The following is a 23087-nucleotide window of genomic DNA, read 5'->3' as shown; positions in this document are numbered from 1 at the left end:
TTGTCTCATCTCCTTCACTGCCATCTGTCCGTGCCTCCAGCCTGAGTCAGGGCTGGGCACAGAGCAGGGCTCCATGGACATCGAATGAACAGATAACGCTTAGCACTCCTGGAAGCGTGCTCCTTTGTAATCTGCAGCGTTCACTCACTAGCGCAAGTCTGAGGCCCTACTGCTGCTGGGCCAGCTCCGGACACTGGGCAGCAGTGGGAGAAGCAGGCAGAGGTCTCCAGTCTCATACAGCTGCCAGCCTAGTGGGGGCTGAGAAAAAGTAAGTAAAATATACACAAAGCCAGGCGGGAGTATGTACCATGGTGAAAAAGTGAGGAAGGACTTGAGCAAATTCCTGAAGATCTTTAGGGAGTAAGCAATGCAGAGGGTAGAGTGTTCTAGGCTAGAAGACCAGCAAGTGCAAAGGCCCTGAGCCCACAGTGGGCTACAACTTAGAGAGTCTTAGTTATTAGTGTGGAGTGTTAGTTTTGTCTCGAATCTGAATTTCGCTTTTGTTTATCATCCTTGCTTTCACCTTTCTAGCTAGTTAACCTGAGTTCAGCAAATTCTGTTCTATTCTATGATTTAATGTAGAACCGGGTGAATTTGGGTGAAGTCAGTATGTGTTCATTGAATGGCCTTCCTGGGCCCAGCTGTATTAGGCATCAGGAGGCTGTGAAATCAACACAGTGGTCTCCCTCTTAACGACCCCACTGGATGAATATCCTCGCTGTCCTCCAGCCCCTCCACTGCCCCATCTCATCTGAGTCTCGAGCTCCGACCCTGACCCTCTGTTGCACCTTCACCCCCACTTCCACTTCCCCCTAGACTTGTCTCTCTGAGTGTCCTTGAGCTTCTTGAAGTCAGCTTGACCTAAACGGAGTTCAGCCCTTGCCCCATGTCTGCATCCTCTCCATGAAGTCCCTCTGGGTGAGGGAGCCCCCCCAGCGGACTCCTCCACCCCCAGGCAGGACTCCTCCCCACCCTGTCTTGCCGATGTGCCAACCCCCTGGATGCACTGCCTCGGGAACCCTGTGACCTTCTCCCTCCTGTCTTCAGCCTTGGGCTGCACACTGACCTCCCTCTCTTCACAAACTGCCAAATGGCTGCTACACTTACAAATGGGGACGCAGAGGTGACACAGACAGGTGTGATTGGAAATGGTGAGCAGCATCGCAGAGCAGAGCGCAGACCAGGGCTCCCGAGAGGGCAGAGATTGGCTATTGTGGCATCAGGACGGCCATAAAGGGGGCGAGGTGGGCACCCACAGCAGCCCCTCTCCATGTTCCCCAGGAGCCCTGCGTCTCAGCCTCGGCTTGGGCTGGCTGCCCCTCCTTCTGTCTGTTAGGTGGGTGCCTGTTCATTCGTTCACTCACTCATTCGCTCATCATGGACTTGGTTCCTGCCTGGTGCCAGGCCCTGGCTAGATGATGGCGGGTCCTTGGAGACCCAGCTCAGACCTTGTCTCCTCCATGAAGCCGTTCTTGATCCCCACCCCCTCCTGCAGCCCCTCTGGCCTCACCTGGGCCCCCAGTGCTGTGATCACACTCTGATGAGCTCTCCAAGCTGTGAGCCCTCGGGGGGCTCTGGGCCAGATGCAGAAATGGGTTCAGACATGGGATGATGGCTAAAACCCTGAATACATGAGAGGATTACCCACGGGCCTGATGGGGGTCAAGTTCACCTCCTCTCTCCCTCCTGGACCAGGGCTCCTCATTCCCAGGAACTGAGTGACCTCACCCTGTGCTCATTTTGACCCTTATCCATCGATTTTCTTTCAATGTTAATTCTTTTTAAACTCTGAAGTCAGGTCATGAGGGTGTTCCTCAGTAATGAGAAACTTAATTATGACTTCAAGGGAGGGAATGCATCTGTGGTGCCTGAACCAAGACAGAACAATGTGGAAAGCACAGGATGCTGAGGAGGAGCTGGCTCAGGGGCTGGGCCTCGGGGCAGCAGAAAGAGGGGAGACAGAGACTTAGATGGAGACAGAGCTGCCAGGGTGGGGTTCAAGCCGGGAGGAGTGGGAGTCCAGGGGCCTCCACACGTGAGGGTGGCGGCTTCCGGAGTCCCCCTCTGTCATGTACAAGCTGTGTTTCTCATCCTGCAGCGCCTCCAGGCCTTAGGACGAGCTGGTCCTCCAGCAGGAGCGCCTTTGCTCTGCTCTCCAGACAACAGTGCCCTCACGCTGGGAGACTGCCCTCTGGGCATCTGTTCCTCAGCCTGCCTGTCCAGTACCCCCACCCCCACCATGACACACGCAGCCCGCTCTGTGCTTAGGTCACCTGGTTGTCATCGCCTGAGGCTGGCCTGTCTGCTTGTGTGAGAGACCGGCAGACCTGGCTTCTAAGCCTTTCAAGTCTGCGTGACCTTGGACCAGTCCCTTGTCCCTTTGGAGGCTCAGTTGGAGGCTCAGTTTCTCACTATAAGTGGGTCTGGCAGTGGCCTCCTCACTGTGGCGCTGTGCTCTCTGAGCTGCTGGAGATGGCGCATTGGATGGGTGCCTCTTGCTGGTGCCCTTGGTGCTGACCCCAGGGTCATGGCCCCAGCATGCCCAGGGTTTGTGGAACACCCGGCTGTAGTGATGCATGAGGTAGTGGGAGATGGGCAGGAGGTCAGGGTGCAACTTTGGAGTCAGAAGACACAGCATTCCTTGGGGACACTTCCCTGAGCCCCTGGTCCCAAGCCTCGCCCACCCACACCCCTTCTCAGCTGCCTTCGGGGCACTCAGTGAACCCCTGCTCTGAGGCTGCATTCCCCGTGCATCTAACCCAGGCCGGACACTGCTGTGGTCACGTCCCGGGTGAAGGAGTGAAGCTCCACGGGGCTAACGGGAGGACCACAAATTCAGATGCCTCCAGGGGTCAGGCTGGCTCAGGCTGTGGAGGACCTGGGCAGGGGGAAGCTTAGGGAGTAGCAAGCTGGGGGCACAAGCGCTGTCCAGAGAGCGGCTGCAGCTCAGCTCCAGAAGAGCGTTGCCTTGAGGGACTGTCACAGGTGGCCAGATCTCATTTCATACATAAAATAAGCTAGACAGCTGGAATTTTGTTGGTAATCTTCCAGTTTTTGAATGTTAGCGTTAACTTTTAAAATCTAGATTTGCCGCTAGACCCTGTGTTGGTTTAAAATGCTTGGCTGTGTGTGGGCTCAGGAGCAGCTGGCAGACTGGATGCTCTTGTGACTCTATTCCCCCTCCTAGCTCCCTCACCTAGTGCCTCCTTGTGCATGTTCAGGGGACAGCTTCATCCCCCAAGGCAGAGTATGTTGGCCTGTTGGCTCCTGGGTGGCTGGCTCCCATATGGGGGCGCTGGGCTCTTGGGGGAGTCACCCTTTCCTGCAGCGGCCCCGTGGCAGGTGGTGCTGTCCAAGCCCACTCACACATACCTGGCGCGTCCATCCACCCTCTGTTAGACTCGCTCTGCTGTATCCTGCCTCTCCCTTTATGTCGTGGCATCCCTTACTTGCTCATCCCCACCTAGGAATCCAGATTCCCCATCTGTTGTCAGGACTTCTGTTTTCCTCTTCATCTCACCTCTTGATCAGAGGGAAAGTATTTTGACTCCGAGAGGAAGAAAGTCTGAAACTAGAGTTTCCTCTTTGGGACTGAAGATCACTCGTCAGCCTAGGCCCACAGTGCATCTGGCTTTGAGGTCAGCATTCCACCTTACTCCTTCTTTTAGACTTTCAGTGGCTTAAATAAGGCTGAGCTTTAAGCCTGGTCAGCCCTGCTGAAGGCCTTAAGGACCGTGTGTCCATTAAAAACATGTTTGGCTATATTTGTTTAAATGTTACGCTGTTGGAAATACAGGGATTCATAGTTTGATTTTAGGCTTAGACAAAATTGTAACTTTGTAATATTTCAATTTTATTGTAGATCAAATCAACTTTTAGGAGCCAACTTAAACACCTAACCATGCTCTACTAACTGCCACTGTGGGGAAATGCGTTTTATGTGCAGCGTGTTTGACTTGCAAGTGGAATTTTGAAGTACAGCCACTAGAATGCTGGAATTAGCCTCTTCTACACTATTTGAGGCTTAATTTCGAGTTGCCTTGAATTCATTCTGTACTTAGTAAATGAAATTTGACGTGTCTCTCCCAGGCTATTTGTGTCCCCTCTCACGGTAAGGCCGATGACACGCTCATAGAAGGTAGTTAATAAATGCTTGCTGGATGAACAAAGACTAGGGCCTACAGTCCTTAGTATTTAGGGGTTTTTTAATGTCCCTGTTTTGTTCTGGGTTGCAGATAGTTTGATATGTGTCTTAATTTGCCCTGTGGCTATTGTTCTTGATGTTTGGTTTGTTTTCTAGAATTGTGAGTTCCTACGTGGTAGCCACTAGCCACATGTGGCTATTGAGCACTTGAAATGTGACTAGTGTGACTCAGGAACAGAATGTTAATTTTAATTAAGACACTTAAATTTAAAAATTCATGATTGATTTAGCTATTGGACAATGTTTGAGTATGTTTGGAGTGTCTTGAGAGGTGAATCTACCGATTTTAAGTTCTGTGTGTGGCTCCCGTATTTCTCGTGGACTGTGCTATTCTGGATGGTCCCCCTTGATGTCGAAGACCCGATACTAAGTCTAGGGCATGAGGAAGGGAACTGAGGGGTAAGAGGGCTGGGACGCCATTGATGCTGACGGTGTAGGACGTGAGCCCACTTGGGGAGTCGGAGCTCACGATAGGGAAGGCAGGAACGTACTGAAGTATATGGCACTGAAGTTCAGCCTGGCATTTGGGAAGAAAGGGCAGGGCTGACAGGGCAAGAGGAAAGGCTGTAGGATAGAGCAGCATAGAAAGGATAAAAGAGAAGTAAATGCTTTTGTAGTAGAAATTAGTGGAAGCATTCCCCTGCTCTTTGAGAGGGATGACAGGCCATAAAGGGCTGTCTTACTCTCTTGATGAAGCTCGGACAACATGGAAGAGTCTCCCGGAGACACTGGAACACCTTCTGTTCAGAGACACTGAACGCAATGAGGCAGGCATTAATAGGCAACCGAGGACAGCTGTTCTTTGTTATGGAAGCATTGCCTCTATGTCACATGGAGGAGGAGCCCTTTAGGAACATGAGCTGGACTTTTCATTCATTCAGCAAACGTTTATTGAGTACCTACTGTGTGCCAGGCACCGTACCAGGCGGTATCGAAACAAAAGTGAATGAAGTTGTACGTGAATATTCATAGCAGCAGTATTCACAGTCTCCAAAAAGAGGAAACAAACCAACTGTCTATCAGCTGAGCAATGGATGAACAAAATATGGTTTGTCCATACAGTAGGGTATTATTTAGTTATAAAAGAGAATTAAGTGCTGACTCATGCTACAATATGGATGAACCTTGAAAACATGCTAAGTGAAAGAAGCCAGGCACAGGAGGCAACATGTTGTATGATTCCATTATGTGAAAGGTCCAAAATGGCCAAATGCATAGAGACAGAGAGTAGATTAGTGGTTGCCAAGGGATGCCGAGAGGGGGCAATGGGACAGACTGCTAGTAGGGATGGAGTTTCTTTTTGGGGAGATGGAACTATTCTGGAATTCGGTAGTGGTGGGATTTGCACAAAATAGTGAATACACTAAAAACCACTGAAGTATACACTTTAAAATGGTGAATTTTATGTTATATGAATTTTACCTTAATTTAAAAATGTGAAAAAAAAAGCGAATGAAGCAAATTCTCTCCCCTCCAGGAGCTCATCAGACAGATTACACATAACACATAGTTACTGGGCACCGTGGGAGTACACTGCTGGTCTGTACATGGAAGCACACACCTCGGGGGGCCTAGCCTAGTTTGGGCTGGTCAGAAAGTGTTCCCAGAGTCTCTGTCTTTAAGGAGGAGTAGATGGGACTTGGGAATTGAGTCACTCAGATTTAGTTGTTTGCTGCTTTATTTGGGAAATCCATAAAATTCCTGGGCCTTAGATAAGGGCTATCTGCCTGAACGTGAGTCTTCTGCCCTGAGGGTCTCTGGAAACTGAGGACCGGGAAAACAAAGGAATACCCCAGATGCAAGGACACTTCTGGACTTCTGGGAGCGGGAAACTGGTGAGAACCGCTCTTGGTCAGGGTACTTGGTTGAGAAGACACAACCCTCCCGCTGGATTGCAGGGATCCATGGGGAGGCTTAAGAGATGGAATCTGGGCTGAGCCAGTGTCATTTCCCAAGCGTCCCATTAGAACTGAGCCTCCAAATATGCTTCTCCTGTCTCCTTGATCAGGAAGCCAACTAGTGGCCTATGGAATTGGGAAGCTGGTGCTACAGCTGCTGACAAGGGAACCACACTGCTTCTACCAAAGTCAGGAAGCCACTGTGACAGTTGCGACCCCAGAACCAGGTTTCTGCTACTGTGATCTGCACCAGCACAATTAATCTGATATGCCCTCCCTCTCTCCTCATCGAACTGTTGCACGTTCAGAACTCCAGCAAATGCATCTGAGTGGAGGAACCTAAATGGCGTGGAGAAACCTAGGTGCAAGAGAGTATGGAAAACAGTTTTTTGTTGTTCAGCCTCTGCGGTAGAGGAAGACGCAGTAGATGCTGATTCAGCCAGTTCACAGAGGCTGCCATGAGGTCCTTTCCAGAGTTTATCTCAATACTCATGATTTAACCTCAGTCTGCTGCACTTTGGGCCTGTAGATTAATTCCTAATGGATGGGCACATTGTGCCCAGTGGTGACTTTTTGGTCTCTCCAGTTATAGGACAACTTATTGCAAGGTCAGGTGATACTCTTGGCTTCTTGATTTCTGCATTTCCTTTCACTTATGTTTTGTTTATTCGTTCAGCATGCGTTGGAAATAAAGGATGTAAAAGTAGCATCGATGTCCTTCAGGAGAAGATGCAGACAGGCAGTTGGACATGATTGCCATCTGGGAAGTGGGGGCACCTGTACAGACACAGGGGTGGATTGCCCACAGCAGGGTGTCTGTGCATGGGGGATGCTTTGGAAAGGAGGTAGCTTTAGAGCTGAGATGAGTGGTTAGGAAAGTGGAAAGAGGGAAGAGAACGGCACAGCGTGGGCAGAGCTCTCTGTTCAGGCAGTAGATGGAGAGGAGCGTGTGGATGGAGATGAGCTGCTGGGAGTGAGGCTGTGGTTAGAGCCATAGAGGAGGAGCCCTATGGAGAGTGCTGAGGAGGCCCTTTTTCTCCTGAGGGAAGAGGCCTGCCATCAATAAATGCAGATCTGACCGATGGGAAGTTGGGTGAGGAATGGTGAGGAAAAGTGGGAGTGGGGTGAGGCTGGAGGCCCAAGACCAGGCAAGAGGCCAGCACACTAACCGTGCAGGTGAGGGATGGTGTGAGCGTGGGCAGAGCAGAAGTCTTCAGTTGGTTTTCTTCAACGGTTGCATGTAACCTTATTTCCTTATAAACTACTTAAAGGTAAGTGAGGTTGGGTGTTTTGCATTGTGCTTTTTGTTTTGAGTTGAATGGTCTTTTATTGTTATACTTGCTTTTCAAAAATAAAAAAGCGTAGATATTAAACAGAACCTAAAAATAAACTAATTCAAGCTAAAGTGCATTGGTGAGTTTCTTTGAATTTAAGGTTGTGTGATGTGAACACACCACATTATTGACATTGTGCTTGGGTTATGTTTGAGAATAAAAAATGGCCTGCACTTGAGGTGTGAAAGTAGCCATTAGAGAGCATGTTTAGCTTGAGCAAACACACCCATGTTTGTTTATACAGATATTTATAAGGCTTTTAGATTAAACTGTGGATCCGAAATGCATTTCCTGATTCAAGGAATAATGATTGCCCTGAAAAAGAAAGTTGCACTCTGCATTATCTGAGAGTTCCCATTTATGTTATTTATATGGCAAATATGATGACTGGCCTTTTATTCAAAAACAGTGAAATATGTCTGCAGTTTAGGCACTTAAAACATTTTCTCCAGTCCCTAAATAGCCTAAGCCTAATTCTCTTTGGGGCTTTTCTCATAAAAATGGAACCAAAATGCATTTGACCAAATTTATGTGATTTTTGAATAGTAATCGAACTCCCCTTTTTTGTGGCCTGCAGAAGATATGGATTTAGCCGCCAGAGCCAAACAGAGAAGGTAAGAAAAGCCTGGATAATGGAAGAGAATATTTGAGAGACGGAAGTGCCCCCTCCTTTGCCTCTGTCTGCAGTGACAGGCTGCCTAGCGGCGGTGGGATGGCCGGGTTGCTGCCGGCCAGGCTCTCGTCCTTGGCCAACGCGAGGCAGCAGGGATGTGCCAGCTGCCTGTGGCCACTGCATCCCCCTCCTGCATCACCAGCCTGCTGCCTCCAAAGGCCAGGGAGCTGAAGCAGCAGCCTCATCGTGGGGCTGGAAGTGAAGGGTGATTGAAAGTCATGGCCCGGGGTCAGACACTGGGTTCTAATAACTCCAGACGTGTGAAGATGAAGTCCACTCACAGGGCCCTGAACCCTCCTCATCTGATGAGACAGACCCTAGGCAGGTGTGGACAGGATGCTGGCAGTGAGAGAGAACACAAGCATAAATTACAGGCCTGCCCTGTGCTAGGATACCCTTAGCACAGGTGTGGAAAATCAGGTAAGTCGAGGTTTTCTAATTTCACAAAGGAGTCTCAAAGATTTCTCCTAATATTTGTATTTATTAATGATCCTTAATTGTCGGCACCAGGGCAGGCATATAAATCTCGTAGTGCCAAACCTGGACTATGTTCTAGGCCCTTTGTTCAGGGCACGCATGTGTTTTTTTTACTTCCTTCTCTGAACAGCTCTATAAGGAAGATGCTTATTCCTGTTTTTCAGATCAGAAAGCTGAGATTCAGGCTCCATGATTTGTCCAAGATCACACAGCTCCTCAAGTGCCATAACAAGAATCTGAACCTGGATCTGTGTGACATCAAAGCCTGTGCTCTTATCCACTGCCTTTTGAATAATGCAGTGTTAACTAAAGTGGTCACTGGCCTCTTAAGAAGTAGAGTCCTGCAGCTTCAGATCTATTAATAACCTCTTTTCTCATTCCCTACCCGACTCCCAGATTTTCTTGAATGAGATGCCACTCTTCCTGCTGTTCTCCTGCCACCCCTCCCTCTGTCCAGATCCCCTGTCCGTCAGTCCTTCTTCCAGGAAGCCTTCCCTGACCCCTAGCCTCCTTCTACTTCCTGTAGTAATTGTTGTCTCAGAGTCATCGGAGGGCACCGACAGTGACTAGGAGCATGTGTTCTCAAGCCAGACTGGCTGGTTTCGGATCCTAGCTCCTCCCCTTTGTTGTGTGACTTTGGACGATATACTTAATCATTGTGCCTTAGGTCACAGCCTCTCTAAAATGGGGGCAGGAATTGTACTACTTCACAGCATTGTTGTGAGGATTAAAATGTAAAGGACATAGAATGATCTAACACATGGTAAACATCTAGAAAGCATTGACTATTATCAGTAATCAGTCATGCACTGATTATATCATCTTCTTTTTTGGTTTTCTTGTTACTTATTTTTTTCGATATTTGTGTTTTCACTCAACTAAATAGTTGTTTCCTCCAAAGCAAGGTGTTTTCTCGATTTGCACATGTCATGTGGCATCCGGTATATACTAAGAATATGGTGTGTACATTTAATTTTGATTTGTAATTTTAAGTCTGAAAAGAATGTCTATATGGGACTTTATTCTGAGATAAGGCAATTTCATTATGACTGGAAAAATACGAGATTCCTATGCAGTAGTATTCATGTTGGGCTTGTCTTGTCCTTCTTCTATCAGATGGCACATTTGAACTGAAAGTCTTGTTTCCCCATCCCTATACCCAGCAGTTAGGAGGTCAGATTGCTGCCCTGGTCAGTCATAGGCTTGTTATAGAAAAGCATCCTAGAATTGGGATGGTCTGAGACGAGCATCTGAGATGAGTCCTCTCCTTCAACCCTGGATGACCCTAATGTCCAGAGAGGGTAAGCCTGAGGTCACCAGCTGGTGAATGGCAAAGATGGAACTGAAACCAAGAACTCTAGACTTCCCGCCCATGCTTGAAGAACAGCAGTCAATCCAGGTGTCTTGAGTGTGTGGTACGTTGAGAGCCTGAGGCTGGGTCACTAGCGTGAGCTTGATCACCAAGTGAGAGAGTTTAGGTTTACATCTTTCAGACCAGTGGTTTTCAAACTTTGTTGACCACTCTTGACAGTAAGAATTCTATTTTTCATCATGATTAAGTACACACACATATATACCAAAAGCGAAAGTCTCACAATGCAATACTTAATTCCTTTCTCCATGCAAAGCACCCTAATGTGTTCTGTTCTATTATTTTTATTTAATTTATTTAGATGCTAGTTATACCTGCTAAATTGCTTTCATGTCTCACTAATGGGTATCAACTGGCAGTTTGAACAAAGACTTCTTTAGGCCATGAGCTTCCCCGAAGGTGTTAAAGTGGGTCAAGACCCAATCAAAGTGCAAGGGTAAGTCTGGCAAATGTGTGTGACCTGATATGAATTTAATCAGCAAGCAGTTCACAAATGGAGACAGGCATTGGCCAAGGCCTGAAGCTCAGCCTGCTCGGTCTGTAGCCAGCATGGAAGCTCAGGTCTCTGGATTTTCCATTCTTTCTCAGGGACTGGTTCAGCTTTCCAGATCTGTGTGTTTTCTTTCACAGACTCGTGCCTCTTTGCAATGTTATCCTTTCTCTGCTGAGTCTCCAACTCCAGTGCTCAGCTGTTTTCGCATCTTCCCTTCCAGGCTGAGGACACGAAAATGGCACTTCCCACGGGGCTCTCGGCTACAGAAAAAGCTGACGCCCATGAGGAAGATGAGCTTCGAGCTGCTGTAGAGGTATGTGGCCCTTGCAGGCCCCTGAGGTTTCTGTTTAAATCATTTGGGTAGAAATTTCACTTTCATCCCCAGCTTTCCAAAATGTCAGTTGCCTCCACAGCCAGCTTCTCTTAGCTGGCCTTTCACAGCCTTTCTAGTTCTTTTTCTCACCTCTATGAACCTCATCCTGAAACAAGATCAAGTAAAACAACCCTTGGATTCCACCACAAAGAGCTGTTTAGACGTACTGCCCAAGTCTTACCTGGTGAGATCTGCTCACCACTCCTTCTCCCCACTCCTCTTTTAGCAGTGCGTCCAGTCACTGATGACCAAGATGACCGCCATGGCAAATGAAGAGGTGAGGTGGGAGTGTCGTGGGGGAGGGCGTGGTGTGGAGACGGGGCTTGGAACCACCCTGCTCTGCTCTGTGGGGCCCTCCTCCCAGAGGGACCACTTTCTTCAGAGCCCTCTTTTTTCAGTACTCAGTGCTTCCTGTTTCCTTGGGATCTTTCTTTTGGGCAGCTTTTTATAAATGCATAGTGTTGCTATCCGTGGGAACCTCCAGGAGGGAGACTTGAAGGACCTTTGTGAGAGCAGGATGTCCCTGCTGGGGCAGCATCACAAGGGCCTCTGCAGGAGAGCCGCTGTTCAGCCCACCTCAAAGGAGACCCTGTCTTCTGTTTCCTTCCCACACTTTCTAGGGAGAAATAGAATACTGAATTTATAGTTGGTCTTGCCAGAGCTCAAGGCCTGTCCAGAAGGTTTAACCAGGTGCTTTGAAAGGATCTTTCCTTTTTAGGGCGGGAAGGGCCTGTGGCAGTGAAGAGAGAGTTTAGGAGATCTGAGATTCCTCTTCCTCTCCCACTTGTACTTCTTTTCCTCCTGAGTCCTAAGCCTTCAAGTTCCCTTAGCCTCTGTTTAGTGACCCTCAGGAAGAGAGACCTTGGGATGGGGTAGGTGGAGTAAAGAGCCAATTTCCAGAGGAATCCAGGGTCTGAGGAGAATCTAGCACAGTGAATTGAGTGACCCAGGAGGTAGAGAGGTCCCTTAACATTTGTTGTCAGCCTGTTTTCTCCCTTCCTTGTTGATGAATACAGAAACAAAAGCCAAATTATGTTTTCCCCTGGAAATGTTATCTATTTTGCCGTAATACTCAGAGTGTTCAGGTTTTCCAGTTCTGTGAAAGAGGAGGCATGGTCTTGAGCACACACCCTCCCTCTGATTGCAGACCCATCTCACTGCAAACTCCGTGGGCCAGATCGTGGGACTCTGCTCTGCCGAGATCAAGCAGATCGTGTCTGAGTACGCGGAGAAGGTACGTGGGGGCCTCCCTGGAGTCTTTGCCTCAGGTGACACCCCAAGGATGTGTTCTCCTGATTCTCTGCAGCCTTCCCCAGCAGTGTTGGAGTCAGGTTGTAATTCTTCAGCCACACTTGTCCAAAATGTACGCTGTGTGAAGCCGTCAGCATTTGCCCATTAGTTAAATTAATTTTCTTCTGCAGTGCCTATTTTTCTATAAGTATAAAACCTGTATAAATATAGGTTTATAAATATTTGTTGTAAATATTTGCTTCTGTAAATAGAGAAACCTTTTCTATTAAAAGAAAACCTGTCTCGGAGCAGTTAGGCATGGGACGAATCGCTGCCTGAGGGACAGCACGGGCACCCTTCCTTCTCTGCCCGCTTCCTGTAACTTGGGCTCATCGGGTGATTGCACTGAGGAGTGAAGGTTTGCCACTTGGGAGATAAACCCCATAACTCACCAAGCCCAAGGCAAAATTTTTTGTTCTTCTTTATTAAAAGGGTAGAGAATGAACAAAAGCCTGAAAGTCATACATCAGCGTTAGAGTTTTTCCATCCTGAGAATAGGCAGCCAGACCTTGAATATTTCAGGGAGACGGTGATTAATCATTTTGCACGTAACTGATTCTGGTCTGGCTGAGATGTAGTATTGGTAAAATCAGATTTACAGGTCATTGTTTCACATCCTTCCTTCCCCAGCCATACTTAGTCTGCCCCCCTAAAACGGTGATGTCTTTTGAAGCATCCAGCTTCACTTTTCCTGTCTCAAAAGCCTTGATGACAAATTAGCTCTGCTCTGCCCCTCTGTGCAGTGTTCTTCTGGAGTGATTGCACGGATGATGTAGTTGGGGAAGGGATGTCACCTGTAAGCTGGGAGTTACAATCTGCTGTAAGCACAGCAGGTGGTCATCTCCCACCAAGTGATGGGCTTTCTGAGCAAGACAGTGAGTAAAATGGCACAGAATGTCTGGGGGTGGGGTTCTCATGTCCCCCACCCTGCGAGTCAGTGCTTCTTAACATGGGTTTTCTAATCTAAGTTTCATAGAGTCCAGAGTGTCCTCTGTTCCAGTTTCCCCTCAGGAAAGGTGACAGTGGTCAACATGTCCTCTGAGATCTGACCAGAAAAGGAGTTAGGTTATCCTAAAAGCACAAATACAAAGACTTGAAGGTCTTGTTGTGGAAAGTGTGTACTTCACTGCCCTGAGAAGAAAGTGTCTTGGTTTGGCATCTACACGGGCACCTGGATGGCAAGAGTATGAGTCTGTACCTGCCCTTATGCTGCCACGTAGCATTGCTGAATCTAGTTTTGAAAACAAGACAGCTGTATGAGTACTCGCTGTTATTTCTACAGGGACGCTCGTTTTTATCTTTGTGCTTGGCCACTGCAAGCAGATAGGAGCTCAGGTTACTGTCAGAGGGAAAGCAAGCAGGCAGACCCTCCTCTGGATGACCGTACAGCTCTCTCTCCCAGCGCTCTCCTTGCCTTGGAGTCCTGCAGCTTACCTGTTTTCCCCAGTCAGCACTGCGCTTCTGTGTTCCCTCCCAGGTCTCTTATCCCCAGAGCTTTCCCATCCTCACCCTTGTCTAGTGATCTGCACCCAACTCTGATGGCTGCATTTGGGTATTCTGTATCCTGGACCATTCTCTGCTTCCACTGCATTCTGCCAGAAAAGAGTGAAATTAGAGGTGGTTTTAGACAGGCCTCTTTCCAAGGACCTATCTATAATTAAACTTCTCATGGAGAATTAGAGGTCAAAAGTCCATTGCTTGATTGTCTCTCACATTTGTGTTGGGTCAGTCATATAGCCTTAAAGATGATGGTTTTGAAATTCAATTGCTGTTAATCCTATTCCCATATCGTGCTGTTTTCACATTAGCATATTATTTTCCAGTGTGTGTCCCCGATATCCATAGTTATACATAGTTGCAGTTGTCACAAATGTCTAAAAGAGGTAGAACAACGCACTTAAAACCACAGCATTTGGGGGCCAACATACAAAATAGAGGAAAGTTGGCACAGATGTTAGCTCAGGGCGAATCTTCCTCAAGCAAAAACAAACAACAACAAAAAAACCCTACAGCATTTGGAGTCATATCTTGGTTCATATCTGACTCCTCTACTTCCAGCTAGGTGGCCTTAGCTAATTTTTGTAACCTCTCTTTGCCCTAGTATCTTCATCTATAAAATGGGAATAATATTACTTTAGTGGCAGGGTGTTGTGAAGATGTAGTTAAATGTGACCAAAATGCCTAAAACAATGCCTGACACGTTGTAACTATTCAGCTAGTGATGGCCTTTATTTGCATTTTTATAGTCTACGTTTTTTTTGGTCATATTGTAAACATTTTCCATGTTTCTGGCCTTCGCAGTTATTTTAATAGATAATCCATGTGTTAATAAAGTACAGTTTATTAAACATCACTGTATTATTAGACTTTTAAGTTGTTTCTAACTGTTTGCTGTTGTAGATAACACTGTTGTAAAATCTGAGCAGATAGCTTCTGCTAAGTTTTCCTAGGAGTTAGATGATTGGGTTCTGACTCCTGTGTGGCTTTACAAGTAAGTTGTAATGGTATAAAATATTTTCACTGGTGAGGGCCTTCTCAGCATGGCCTGAACGCTCCCAGCTGTGGTTGTTCCTTTGTCTTACTGGCCACTTTGGTGGCTATAAAGTGGTACCTCTTTGGACCACTGGGAGCACTGAACATGGTTCTGTGTTTTTGTTTGCTCCTTCTGTTTTCTTCTATCTGAATTGTCTGTGATAGCCTTTACTCATTTATCTTTTGGTATGTGATGTTTTTCTTGTAAATTTCAATAGAGTTTCTATTACCACAAAGGTAATAGGTTAAAACAACAGACATTTATTATCTCACAGTTTCTGTGAGTCAGCAGTTGGGCACAGCTCAGCAGAGTCCTTTGTTTCAGACTCTCAAAAGGTTGCACTGCAGCTGCTGCCTGGGACCGCAGTCTCATCTGAGCCTCAGATGGGGAGGGATCTGCTTCCAAGTACGCATGGTTATTGGCAGTATTCAGTTGCCTGCCACCTGTTGGCTGAGATCAGCAGCTCTTGGGGCCCAGTTCACAGGCCTCCCCAACACTGCTACTTGTTTCATCACAAACAGCAAGGGAGAGCACCTCCTCACAAGACAGATGTTATAGTTTTATGTAACGTAATTGTGTACATGCAATCACATACGTCCTGTCACCTTTGCTGTTTTCTCTTGGTCAGAAGCAAGTCCCAGTCCTGCCCACAGGCAAGGAGAGGGGATTACACAGAGGCCTGAACACCAGGAGCTGGGGATCATGGGGCCATCTTAGAGTTGTCCACCACAGTGTGTTTGTTTCTCTCTTGAATCTTGCTACCGTAGATTGGACTGAAACTGGGCGCTGGCAATTCACCTAAAATTCATGCCCCTACATTCAGGGTCTCAGTAATGAAACCCTTGGAAGTAGAGATGGGATTGAGGAATGCCCAGGAGGGAAGTCACTGGTGATGCTGGAAAGAAACCCGAATTAGGCTGATACTTTTGCTTAGTAAAGAAAAGGAACAAGATAATTTTTGGAGGGTGAAAGTGTGAAGATGGTTTTGTGACCTAGGAGTGACTCGAATAACCTGCGCAGTAGAAGTGTTTGGGAAGTCAATGGGCGTTGGGATATAAAAGTGAAGTAAAAAACATGTACAGGCTTCTCTTTCATTTGTAAAGTTCACAAGTTCTTATAACAATATAACATGATAAATAATCTTTGTGTTTCAAAGCAAGTCTCTGAGATGTGTAACTCAATTCCATATGATTCGTGTAAAGCAGCAGGGAACAGGAATGTAGAGAAGCTTCCAGATGTATAATTCACAAGTGTCAGTAAGCTCTGGGCCAAGGAGCACCATCTTTCTTTGTTTCCAAAGGGTAACGCCCATCCCAGAATGTGCTCAGTGAGGCCCCACTGTGCTTTTTGGTGTTGATGTCTACTATGCTCCCTGCATGTTAGCATTCATTTTTACAGGGAAGAAGAATCTATGACTGCAATTTGCAGAGAACCAAAAAGTCTGACTAAATGTATACTTCTGCTCTACTATCCCCCACTCATTTGAGCCAGAAGAAAGGGAATAAAGCTGAGCCAGAGAAAGTGCGGGGTCCCCAGAAGGGCAGGAAGGGACTTTCCCTAATGCCATATTCTAACCAACCATCCACCATTTCAACCCCTTTAATACTTTTCTGCAATGAAATCATTCCTTGGTCAGCATCTCCCTGAGACAGGATCTTAGAGCATTTTGTGGATCTAGAGGCACAGAGCTTTCTTGGGGAATCATAAGAATCTATCCTGAGTGCCTTCTCTGTCCAGGTACTTTGTATACCATTATCTCATTTAATTCTCAGAACAGTGTCTGCCTCCTTGTTTATAATCCTCGGCCTTCCTCCGTCATCATACTTACTCATATGCAGTTGAAACCATCTGTTTATGTGTATGTGGACCACATCTCACTCTTCTCAGTAATCTCAGAGCCTTGCCCAATGACTGGCAGTGTTGGTGCTCAGTACAAAAGCTCGTGATGTGATATCCATTTTGCAGATGAAGACACTAAAGATCAGAGGAGTTAAGTAACTTGTTCATTACTGTGTAGCTAATAAACTCCAGATTTGCATACAGGACTATCTTGACTTTGAAACCTGTCTCCTTGGCGAGATGGAGCATCCTTAGGGGGAAGTGGGGATGACTTCCTTTGCTATCCTTAGTATCTGCCTTCCTGGCTTTGTAGTGACCATGTCTCTTTAGACTCTCCCACCATCCAGCTGCCAACCTTGGGCTAAGTGAAGAGAAGAGGCTCAGTCATATTGGGAAAACCACAGAAATAAGTAAAAGTGAAAAAGATACAGCCCAGGCACTCACACCCAGTCACACCTAAGCTGCTGAAAGCTATGGGATGTGCCAGTGGCTTTTCATGTCGCTGGAAAATACGACATTCAGATGTTCTCATCCAACTCTTTAGGTATCATCCTAGCCAGAAGACTGTCAACATCTTGATCTTATTTCCATGGTGAGATGAATTCTGGGGTCATCAAGGGACTTATTTGTGGAAGGAATTTTTTTTTCTCAGTATGTTTTGGAGGTGTTCCTGTCCAGCAATTGAAAAATTTTGGCACCATTGCTTCTGACCTTTGATTCTGAGGACCATTCTCCGGTTGTGAATCAGAAGCCTCTACTTTGTCTTGAAATTATCTTTCAAGAGCACCTGGGGAATCTCATTAGGTAATTAGATCATGGTGTAGCCAGAAAGAAGTAATGGCCAGGGTGTGGTCAGAAAACACAAAGGACAGAAAGTCGCCCCTAGAGTGCAGACAGCTGCATTTGACTAGAGTGGATTTTGTCCCCCATCTACCATGGTAATTTTATTTCACTTTATAATGCAAGCAGCAGAGAAAACTACCTCTTAAGTCTGTCACTCACTAGCCTGGCCAGTGTGCGTCATAGGAGCCTTTTGGTTGCAAGCAATAGAAACTCTGCCTAGAATGGAGGTATAAGCCAGTGGGAGTCTTCATCAGCTCTCAGAACTGGGAGGCCCGTGAATGCAGGGTCCTAGGGGCTAAAACAGCCTTGTCATATCTTGTTGCCCTTGCTTCACTGTGTCTCTCTCCGTTACCACCTTGGAGGCCTCACCAAATATCGGTTCCGTCTTACAGCAGCCTCCCCACATCCGTGTGTGAAATCCTATGGAAAGGTTCTCCTATGTTCGGCATGGTTCCGGTCACGTCTTCCTCTCTGGGCCAGTTCCTCTGGCCAGGAAGTGGGTTCTGTGGCTGGCAGCCCTTCTGGAATGAGAGTGGAAGAGAGTGATTCCTCAAAGGACGGGATTGCTTTTATTAAACCAAATGATGCTGGGCACACAGGTCAGCCAGCACCTCTGTAAGGTCTTTCTGCAAAGTAGGCCCTCAGGACATTTATATAACTAGCTTGGATGGAATTGACCCCAAATAATCAATTGTTAATGTATCATCTTCCCTCTTAGGTAGCTGCCTTCATTTTGTTATTTCTCTACCCTGGTTTTGTATTTCCAATTAGTGTTATGAAGGCTTTGCAAACATTTATAAAGAAAATTGGTATAATTTTGGAGATATTTTCAGTTTCAGCTTGGTTTCTTTTCTGCCAGAGAACTGACAGAATTGACCTCCTAGGTGGGATGATTTCTTCTTTCAGCAAACATCTGTTGAGCATGCATTATGTCGCAGGCAGTGTCAGGTGTGGGGGGCAGGGACAGGGTTATGAGGAAGACATGGATGCTGCCCTGAGGAGCTCCCGGTTAGGAGTCCGTCAACCTGTAAAAAGATAAATTACAGAATAATATAATTTGTGTGATTTCAAGTGGATGACAATTGCTGCTTGGTTTGTGTGGCCATTGGAACTGTCAGTGTCTGCCCAAAGAAATGTGGTTGTTGTAGTTGATATTGAACTTTTTTCTTGTTCATAGGTAGAATGGATGACTTTTTAAAATTGTACCCAGTTGAGGTGAAATGGAAAAGGATAGCTTAAGAGGGCTGGGGACTGAGAGAAGATAGCATACTCCAGGAACCTGGCCTGGGTCAGAAGGTCACGGGAAGTTTAGCGACCAGAAGACTCTGACCACTTTGTTAGAGAATCAGGTCTGATCTAAAACCAGTGTGATTTCTAATAAGCTTAGCTGTGAATGTTTCTAATCCTGGCATCCAGCCAAAAACACCAAAAAACATTTTTATCATTTTCTAGCAGCATTGGCTTGTGGAGTTGGGGAGGAAGTGTGGTACAAGGGAATAGTTTCCCTCTTGCGAACCTCTTTCTGTGGCCACAGATAGAAAAGCCCAGGTTGGGATGAGGAAAAGTGAGGGCGTGGGTAGATTTTTTACCCCTTCCTTCTAGACTTCATTTCTTCACATCAAGTCACAGGTGTTAGATAAGTCATGCCCTAAATCTGTAAACTTCTGGAGGGCCAAGATTTCATCTTTCAGCTCTGTATCCCTGTTGCCTAGTGTAGAATAAATACTCCATAGAGGCTGGTGGATGACTGGAAGGCTCTGTGCAGACTCACCCAATAATCCTGGAGGGTGACCTCTCTTCTGAAGACAGGCTCTTCTGTGAGGTTGTATGGATCAACTCATTGCCGTCTTCTTCTAGCACGACTAACAATGCACTATTTATTTGTCTCTGCCTGTCTCCAGGACCAGAATGTCTGCTGTAAACGAGGGCTGGGATCGTTGTCTACCCCCAGGGCCTAACACAATGGGTTTTCGTAAACCTTGTGGAGGAAAGGAGGGGAGGGAGAAGAAGGAACAAGAAGAGCTTTGAAAACTCTCTCTTCCTCTGTGGCACAGTTTAGGCTTGGGGAGATGTGGAGGATGCAACACCTTTATTTGTGAATGAGCTGGGTTTCCCCGACTAGACTGTGAGGGTCCAGGGGGAAGGTCTGTGTCTTTTCCCCTTCCCCAGCGCTGCTCACTGTGCCCCATACCTGACAGGCTCTAAGTAAAGCTTTGTTGAACTAAACTAAGAGAGGTGGGGAAAGGGATTTAAAACTGAATCAGAATTTAGATCTTAAGGAATCCTGTAAACCTGAAGAGAATAATGCTCAATATGTTTGTGTTTCCAAACTGCTCCAAGATTTCCTAAATTCTTAGTGACTGAGTTATGCAATACAATAACTAAGAGCAGAGAGAATGGTATTAGCTACTGAGTTGTCAACCTGGTAGGATTGTCTCAAGCCACATAGCACAAGCTATACCTTCTAGGGTCTTTATCAATTTGGATAAAGACATAGGAATTAGCTTTGCCAGATTTGAACATCATTTAAAGCTAGAGAAGAAAAGGTGGCTAGTACATTGGAGAATAGAATTAACATTCAAAAACATGTTAGATTGAAATTACGAGCCCAAACAAATAAATTCATTTTTTAGAGAAGGTAAATGTGAACTATTTTGTTTAATTTCGGAAAAATCGGTCATACCAATTCAGGATTTGTGAGGATGCCATCTCACCTGAGAGCAGTTCATGGGGAGTAAGTGGGATGTTTTGGACTTTGTTCACACCTCGTAAACGTTAATTGCATTCTGAGCAGGGATCCTGTATTGCTCACCTTAGGACCCAGAGCTGTACCTTAGACTCAGCAGGTTACGTGAATATGGGTCTTTGAAATTCATGGGTCTCGAAGCGATGATCCTGCTCTATCTGCAGCCCTCAGACTCCATCCGGAGTACTTAACCTAGCTCCTAAGTGATTTTTTTTATGTCCAGAGGATAGCAGCCACGATGGTGAAGGGACCGACATCTTGTTAGAGAAAAGACAGAGGAAAGAGCCGTGGATGCTTCTGTAAGATAAGTTGGACTGTTATGTGGAAGAGTGATTACCCTTAGTCTCTGTTGCTGCAGGGAGGAATGGTGTATAAGCATGTGAGTCTTCTCAGGTCTGGTTCTGCTGTCTGTTTCTGCTGGCTTTTGCTCATGATACTTTGACTTCATCTGTAATTTTGACTTTTGACTGTGAGTTCATATTCCTTGGAAATTAATAGAGAAATTCTTTGAGGCCAAGAGTTGAAGCTCTGTTCTTCCAGAGAGGATTTGCTTTTGCTTCTGACAAGCACTTGGGCACACCCCGGCTCACCTGGGGATCATGTATTGGTCCCAATCATTGATTGGGAGAGCCTCATAAGTACTGAGCTCCAGTCAATGGAATCGGCCCACTCATCATTCATATAACACTGAGACAGGAAAGTTCTTTCTGATTCTACTCTTACTAGACAGGTGACTCAAAGAGCCATATAAACAGAGAGAAAATACTTGCAGTGCACATGAAGAATCTTGACGTCTCCATACAAACTTACTGTTATATCTCCGTTATGACAGTATATGTTCTAAGCACACATGGGCTTTCAAAATCCTTTCTCTTATTGCCAGGGAGCAATTCTCATTGCTCTGCAGAGCCCCTTAAATTTGCATCTGCAATGTATTAATGTACACTAATATCAGGATATTAAGTGCCGTTTCGGTATTTGACATTTCTCCAGCCCAATTAAAATGAGTAACATGCACAAGAACAGGCCCAAAGTACATATAAATTTGTGAGTTCCTCCATTTGCCTTTGAGTTTAAGAGATGGTGCTATGCAAACTGCTTTGTTTAATGGGAAGTTATTTTTATACAGATAACATCGTTCATTCTAGCACGGAACTGAAGAGATCCGTAACCTAGTTGACAGAAAGCTAACTGCTCCATTTTCAAACATCCCTTTTATTAGGGAACCTAAAGTTTTCATTTCTTTCACATGTCACCCTTAAAGCTAAAAGAACTAGACTGATGAAGGCAGAAACAGGTTTTTAAAGCACTTTGGCTCAAGTGACATTGTGTTCACTGACAGTCACAGTGGGAAGAAAACTGCAGACGACCAAGTCCATTGTGCACAGAGTCTTGACTTGGCGGGTTCAGGGACCGTCTACGTAGTGTGTGAATTTAGGTTGTTAACTACATGAAGGCCAATCTGTTGTTACAAAAGCTCATTGCAGATCTGTTTCCTCCTACACCTGTGTCAAGGTCTATGCAAAGCAGTTGTTGAATTCTAAAACTCAAAGCTTGAAATCACCTAGCTTGGGCAAATACTCAAGAAAAAAGCCAACTTCAGTGGATACACATACCTTCCTGGATTTCCACTTTTGCTGACTTTTTGGCTTTCCAGGATTTCTTACATTCTTGCTAGCTCACAGATCTTTTAAAAGATTATAAAAAAATATTTTATATTACCTGTTTACTTGTTTTCAGTGTGAGTGCTCATCACGGTGCCAGAAACCGACATCTGTTCAGTAGAGAGAACTTCTGGCACCATCATGAGATAGGAATCTATTATTGACAGCCTAGTGACCATACTTTGTTGGGGAAGGGGGCTGATATAGGAGAGATTCCTGTATTAGGAAGAAGGTTGGGATGTAGATAACCTTTTGGGTCTCTTTCATTACAAAAGTGTACAGTTTTAGCTAAAGTAATCACTTTCTGTTTGTCTTAGGAATTTACTGTTTTGAACCAGATTAATATTCTTGAATGACATTTAAATTTGGTTCACCTAGGAGTAAAAGTTGTGAGTATCTGTCAACTATTAGAAAATATTGAATCTGCACTATACGTCATCTTAATCCACACTGTGGGTTTGAAAGCACGTTCTTAATCTGAAATTGTTGAACAAAATTAGATTGGCACTTTAGCCCTTGCTCCAGTGTAAACAAAAGTGGAATATTTGTAGATGCTTGGCATTCCTGGAGAGACGCTGCACTCTTCAAGTAGAAGTCAGTTAAGATGCCCCAAGGATTTAAATTTTTTCTGTCAAGGATTTACTGCTCCAAAGCCCCCTCTCCTACTGTCCATCTGTCCAACTTTGTCTCCTCCTTCAGAATCCAACTTGGTCATCTTCAGTTTTTTAATCATCAAATATCTGTAACCCCCACCTAGTCCTTGAGCTTGATAGGCTAAGGGTGACAGACACATTCCTGGGCCATAAAGCTACAAGTTGACTGGTTTATTTACGGCGTTGATTTTCAACTTTGGCTACACATTATAATCACCTAGGTCCCACCTCCAGAAAATCTCATTTAATTGGTCATAAGACTTGAAAAACTCCCCAGGTGATTCGGTTTTACAACCAGGATTGAGTACCACTGTTCCAAAGCTCTTAGCAATAATACTACTTTATATTGAGTAGTTAGTGAAGTGATTTCCATACAAATTAGACATTTTGATGTTGAGAATGTTTTTAACTATTGCATCAAAATATTTATATCAGATTATTAACCAAATTATGTACGGCAAATATCCCCAACTCCCGCTTGTCTTTGAGCTGCACAGCTCCAGAGGAACCTATGTTCAGGGAGCAAGAGCCACTGGGAAACCAGACCCCACTGTATTCTTGACCAGAGCCTGGTAACCGTTAGGCACTGGGATCTGTAGCTATGGCTAAACTGGAGTGCTCAGTTTGGGCTCCAAGCCTGAGAGTGGACCCAGGTCTTGGGATTTTATCTCCCTCTGGGCAGCTGTATATTATGG

General features: G+C 45.8%; 1 protein-coding gene across 1 annotated transcript in view; it reads left to right on the top strand.

The window, feature by feature from the left end:
• LOC123285369 (coiled-coil domain-containing protein 93-like) overlaps positions 1 to 23087 on the top strand; it is a 116365-nt gene that overhangs the window by 79616 nt on the left and 13662 nt on the right. The window contains exons 6-9 of the mRNA XM_044769266.2: positions 8014 to 8050; positions 10672 to 10764; positions 11051 to 11101; positions 11972 to 12058. Coding sequence (XP_044625201.2) covers positions 8014 to 8050; positions 10672 to 10764; positions 11051 to 11101; positions 11972 to 12058 — 268 coding nt within the window. The remainder of the gene's footprint in view (positions 1 to 8013; positions 8051 to 10671; positions 10765 to 11050; positions 11102 to 11971; positions 12059 to 23087) is intronic.

The sequence above is a fragment of the Equus asinus genome, chromosome 4 (genome assembly GCF_041296235.1).
Source record: "Equus asinus isolate D_3611 breed Donkey chromosome 4, EquAss-T2T_v2, whole genome shotgun sequence".
In the NCBI taxonomy this organism is placed as follows: domain Eukaryota; kingdom Metazoa; phylum Chordata; class Mammalia; order Perissodactyla; family Equidae; genus Equus; species Equus asinus.
The sequence above is the reverse complement of the archived record's forward strand: the minus strand, read 5'-3'. Positions and strand labels throughout refer to the sequence as shown.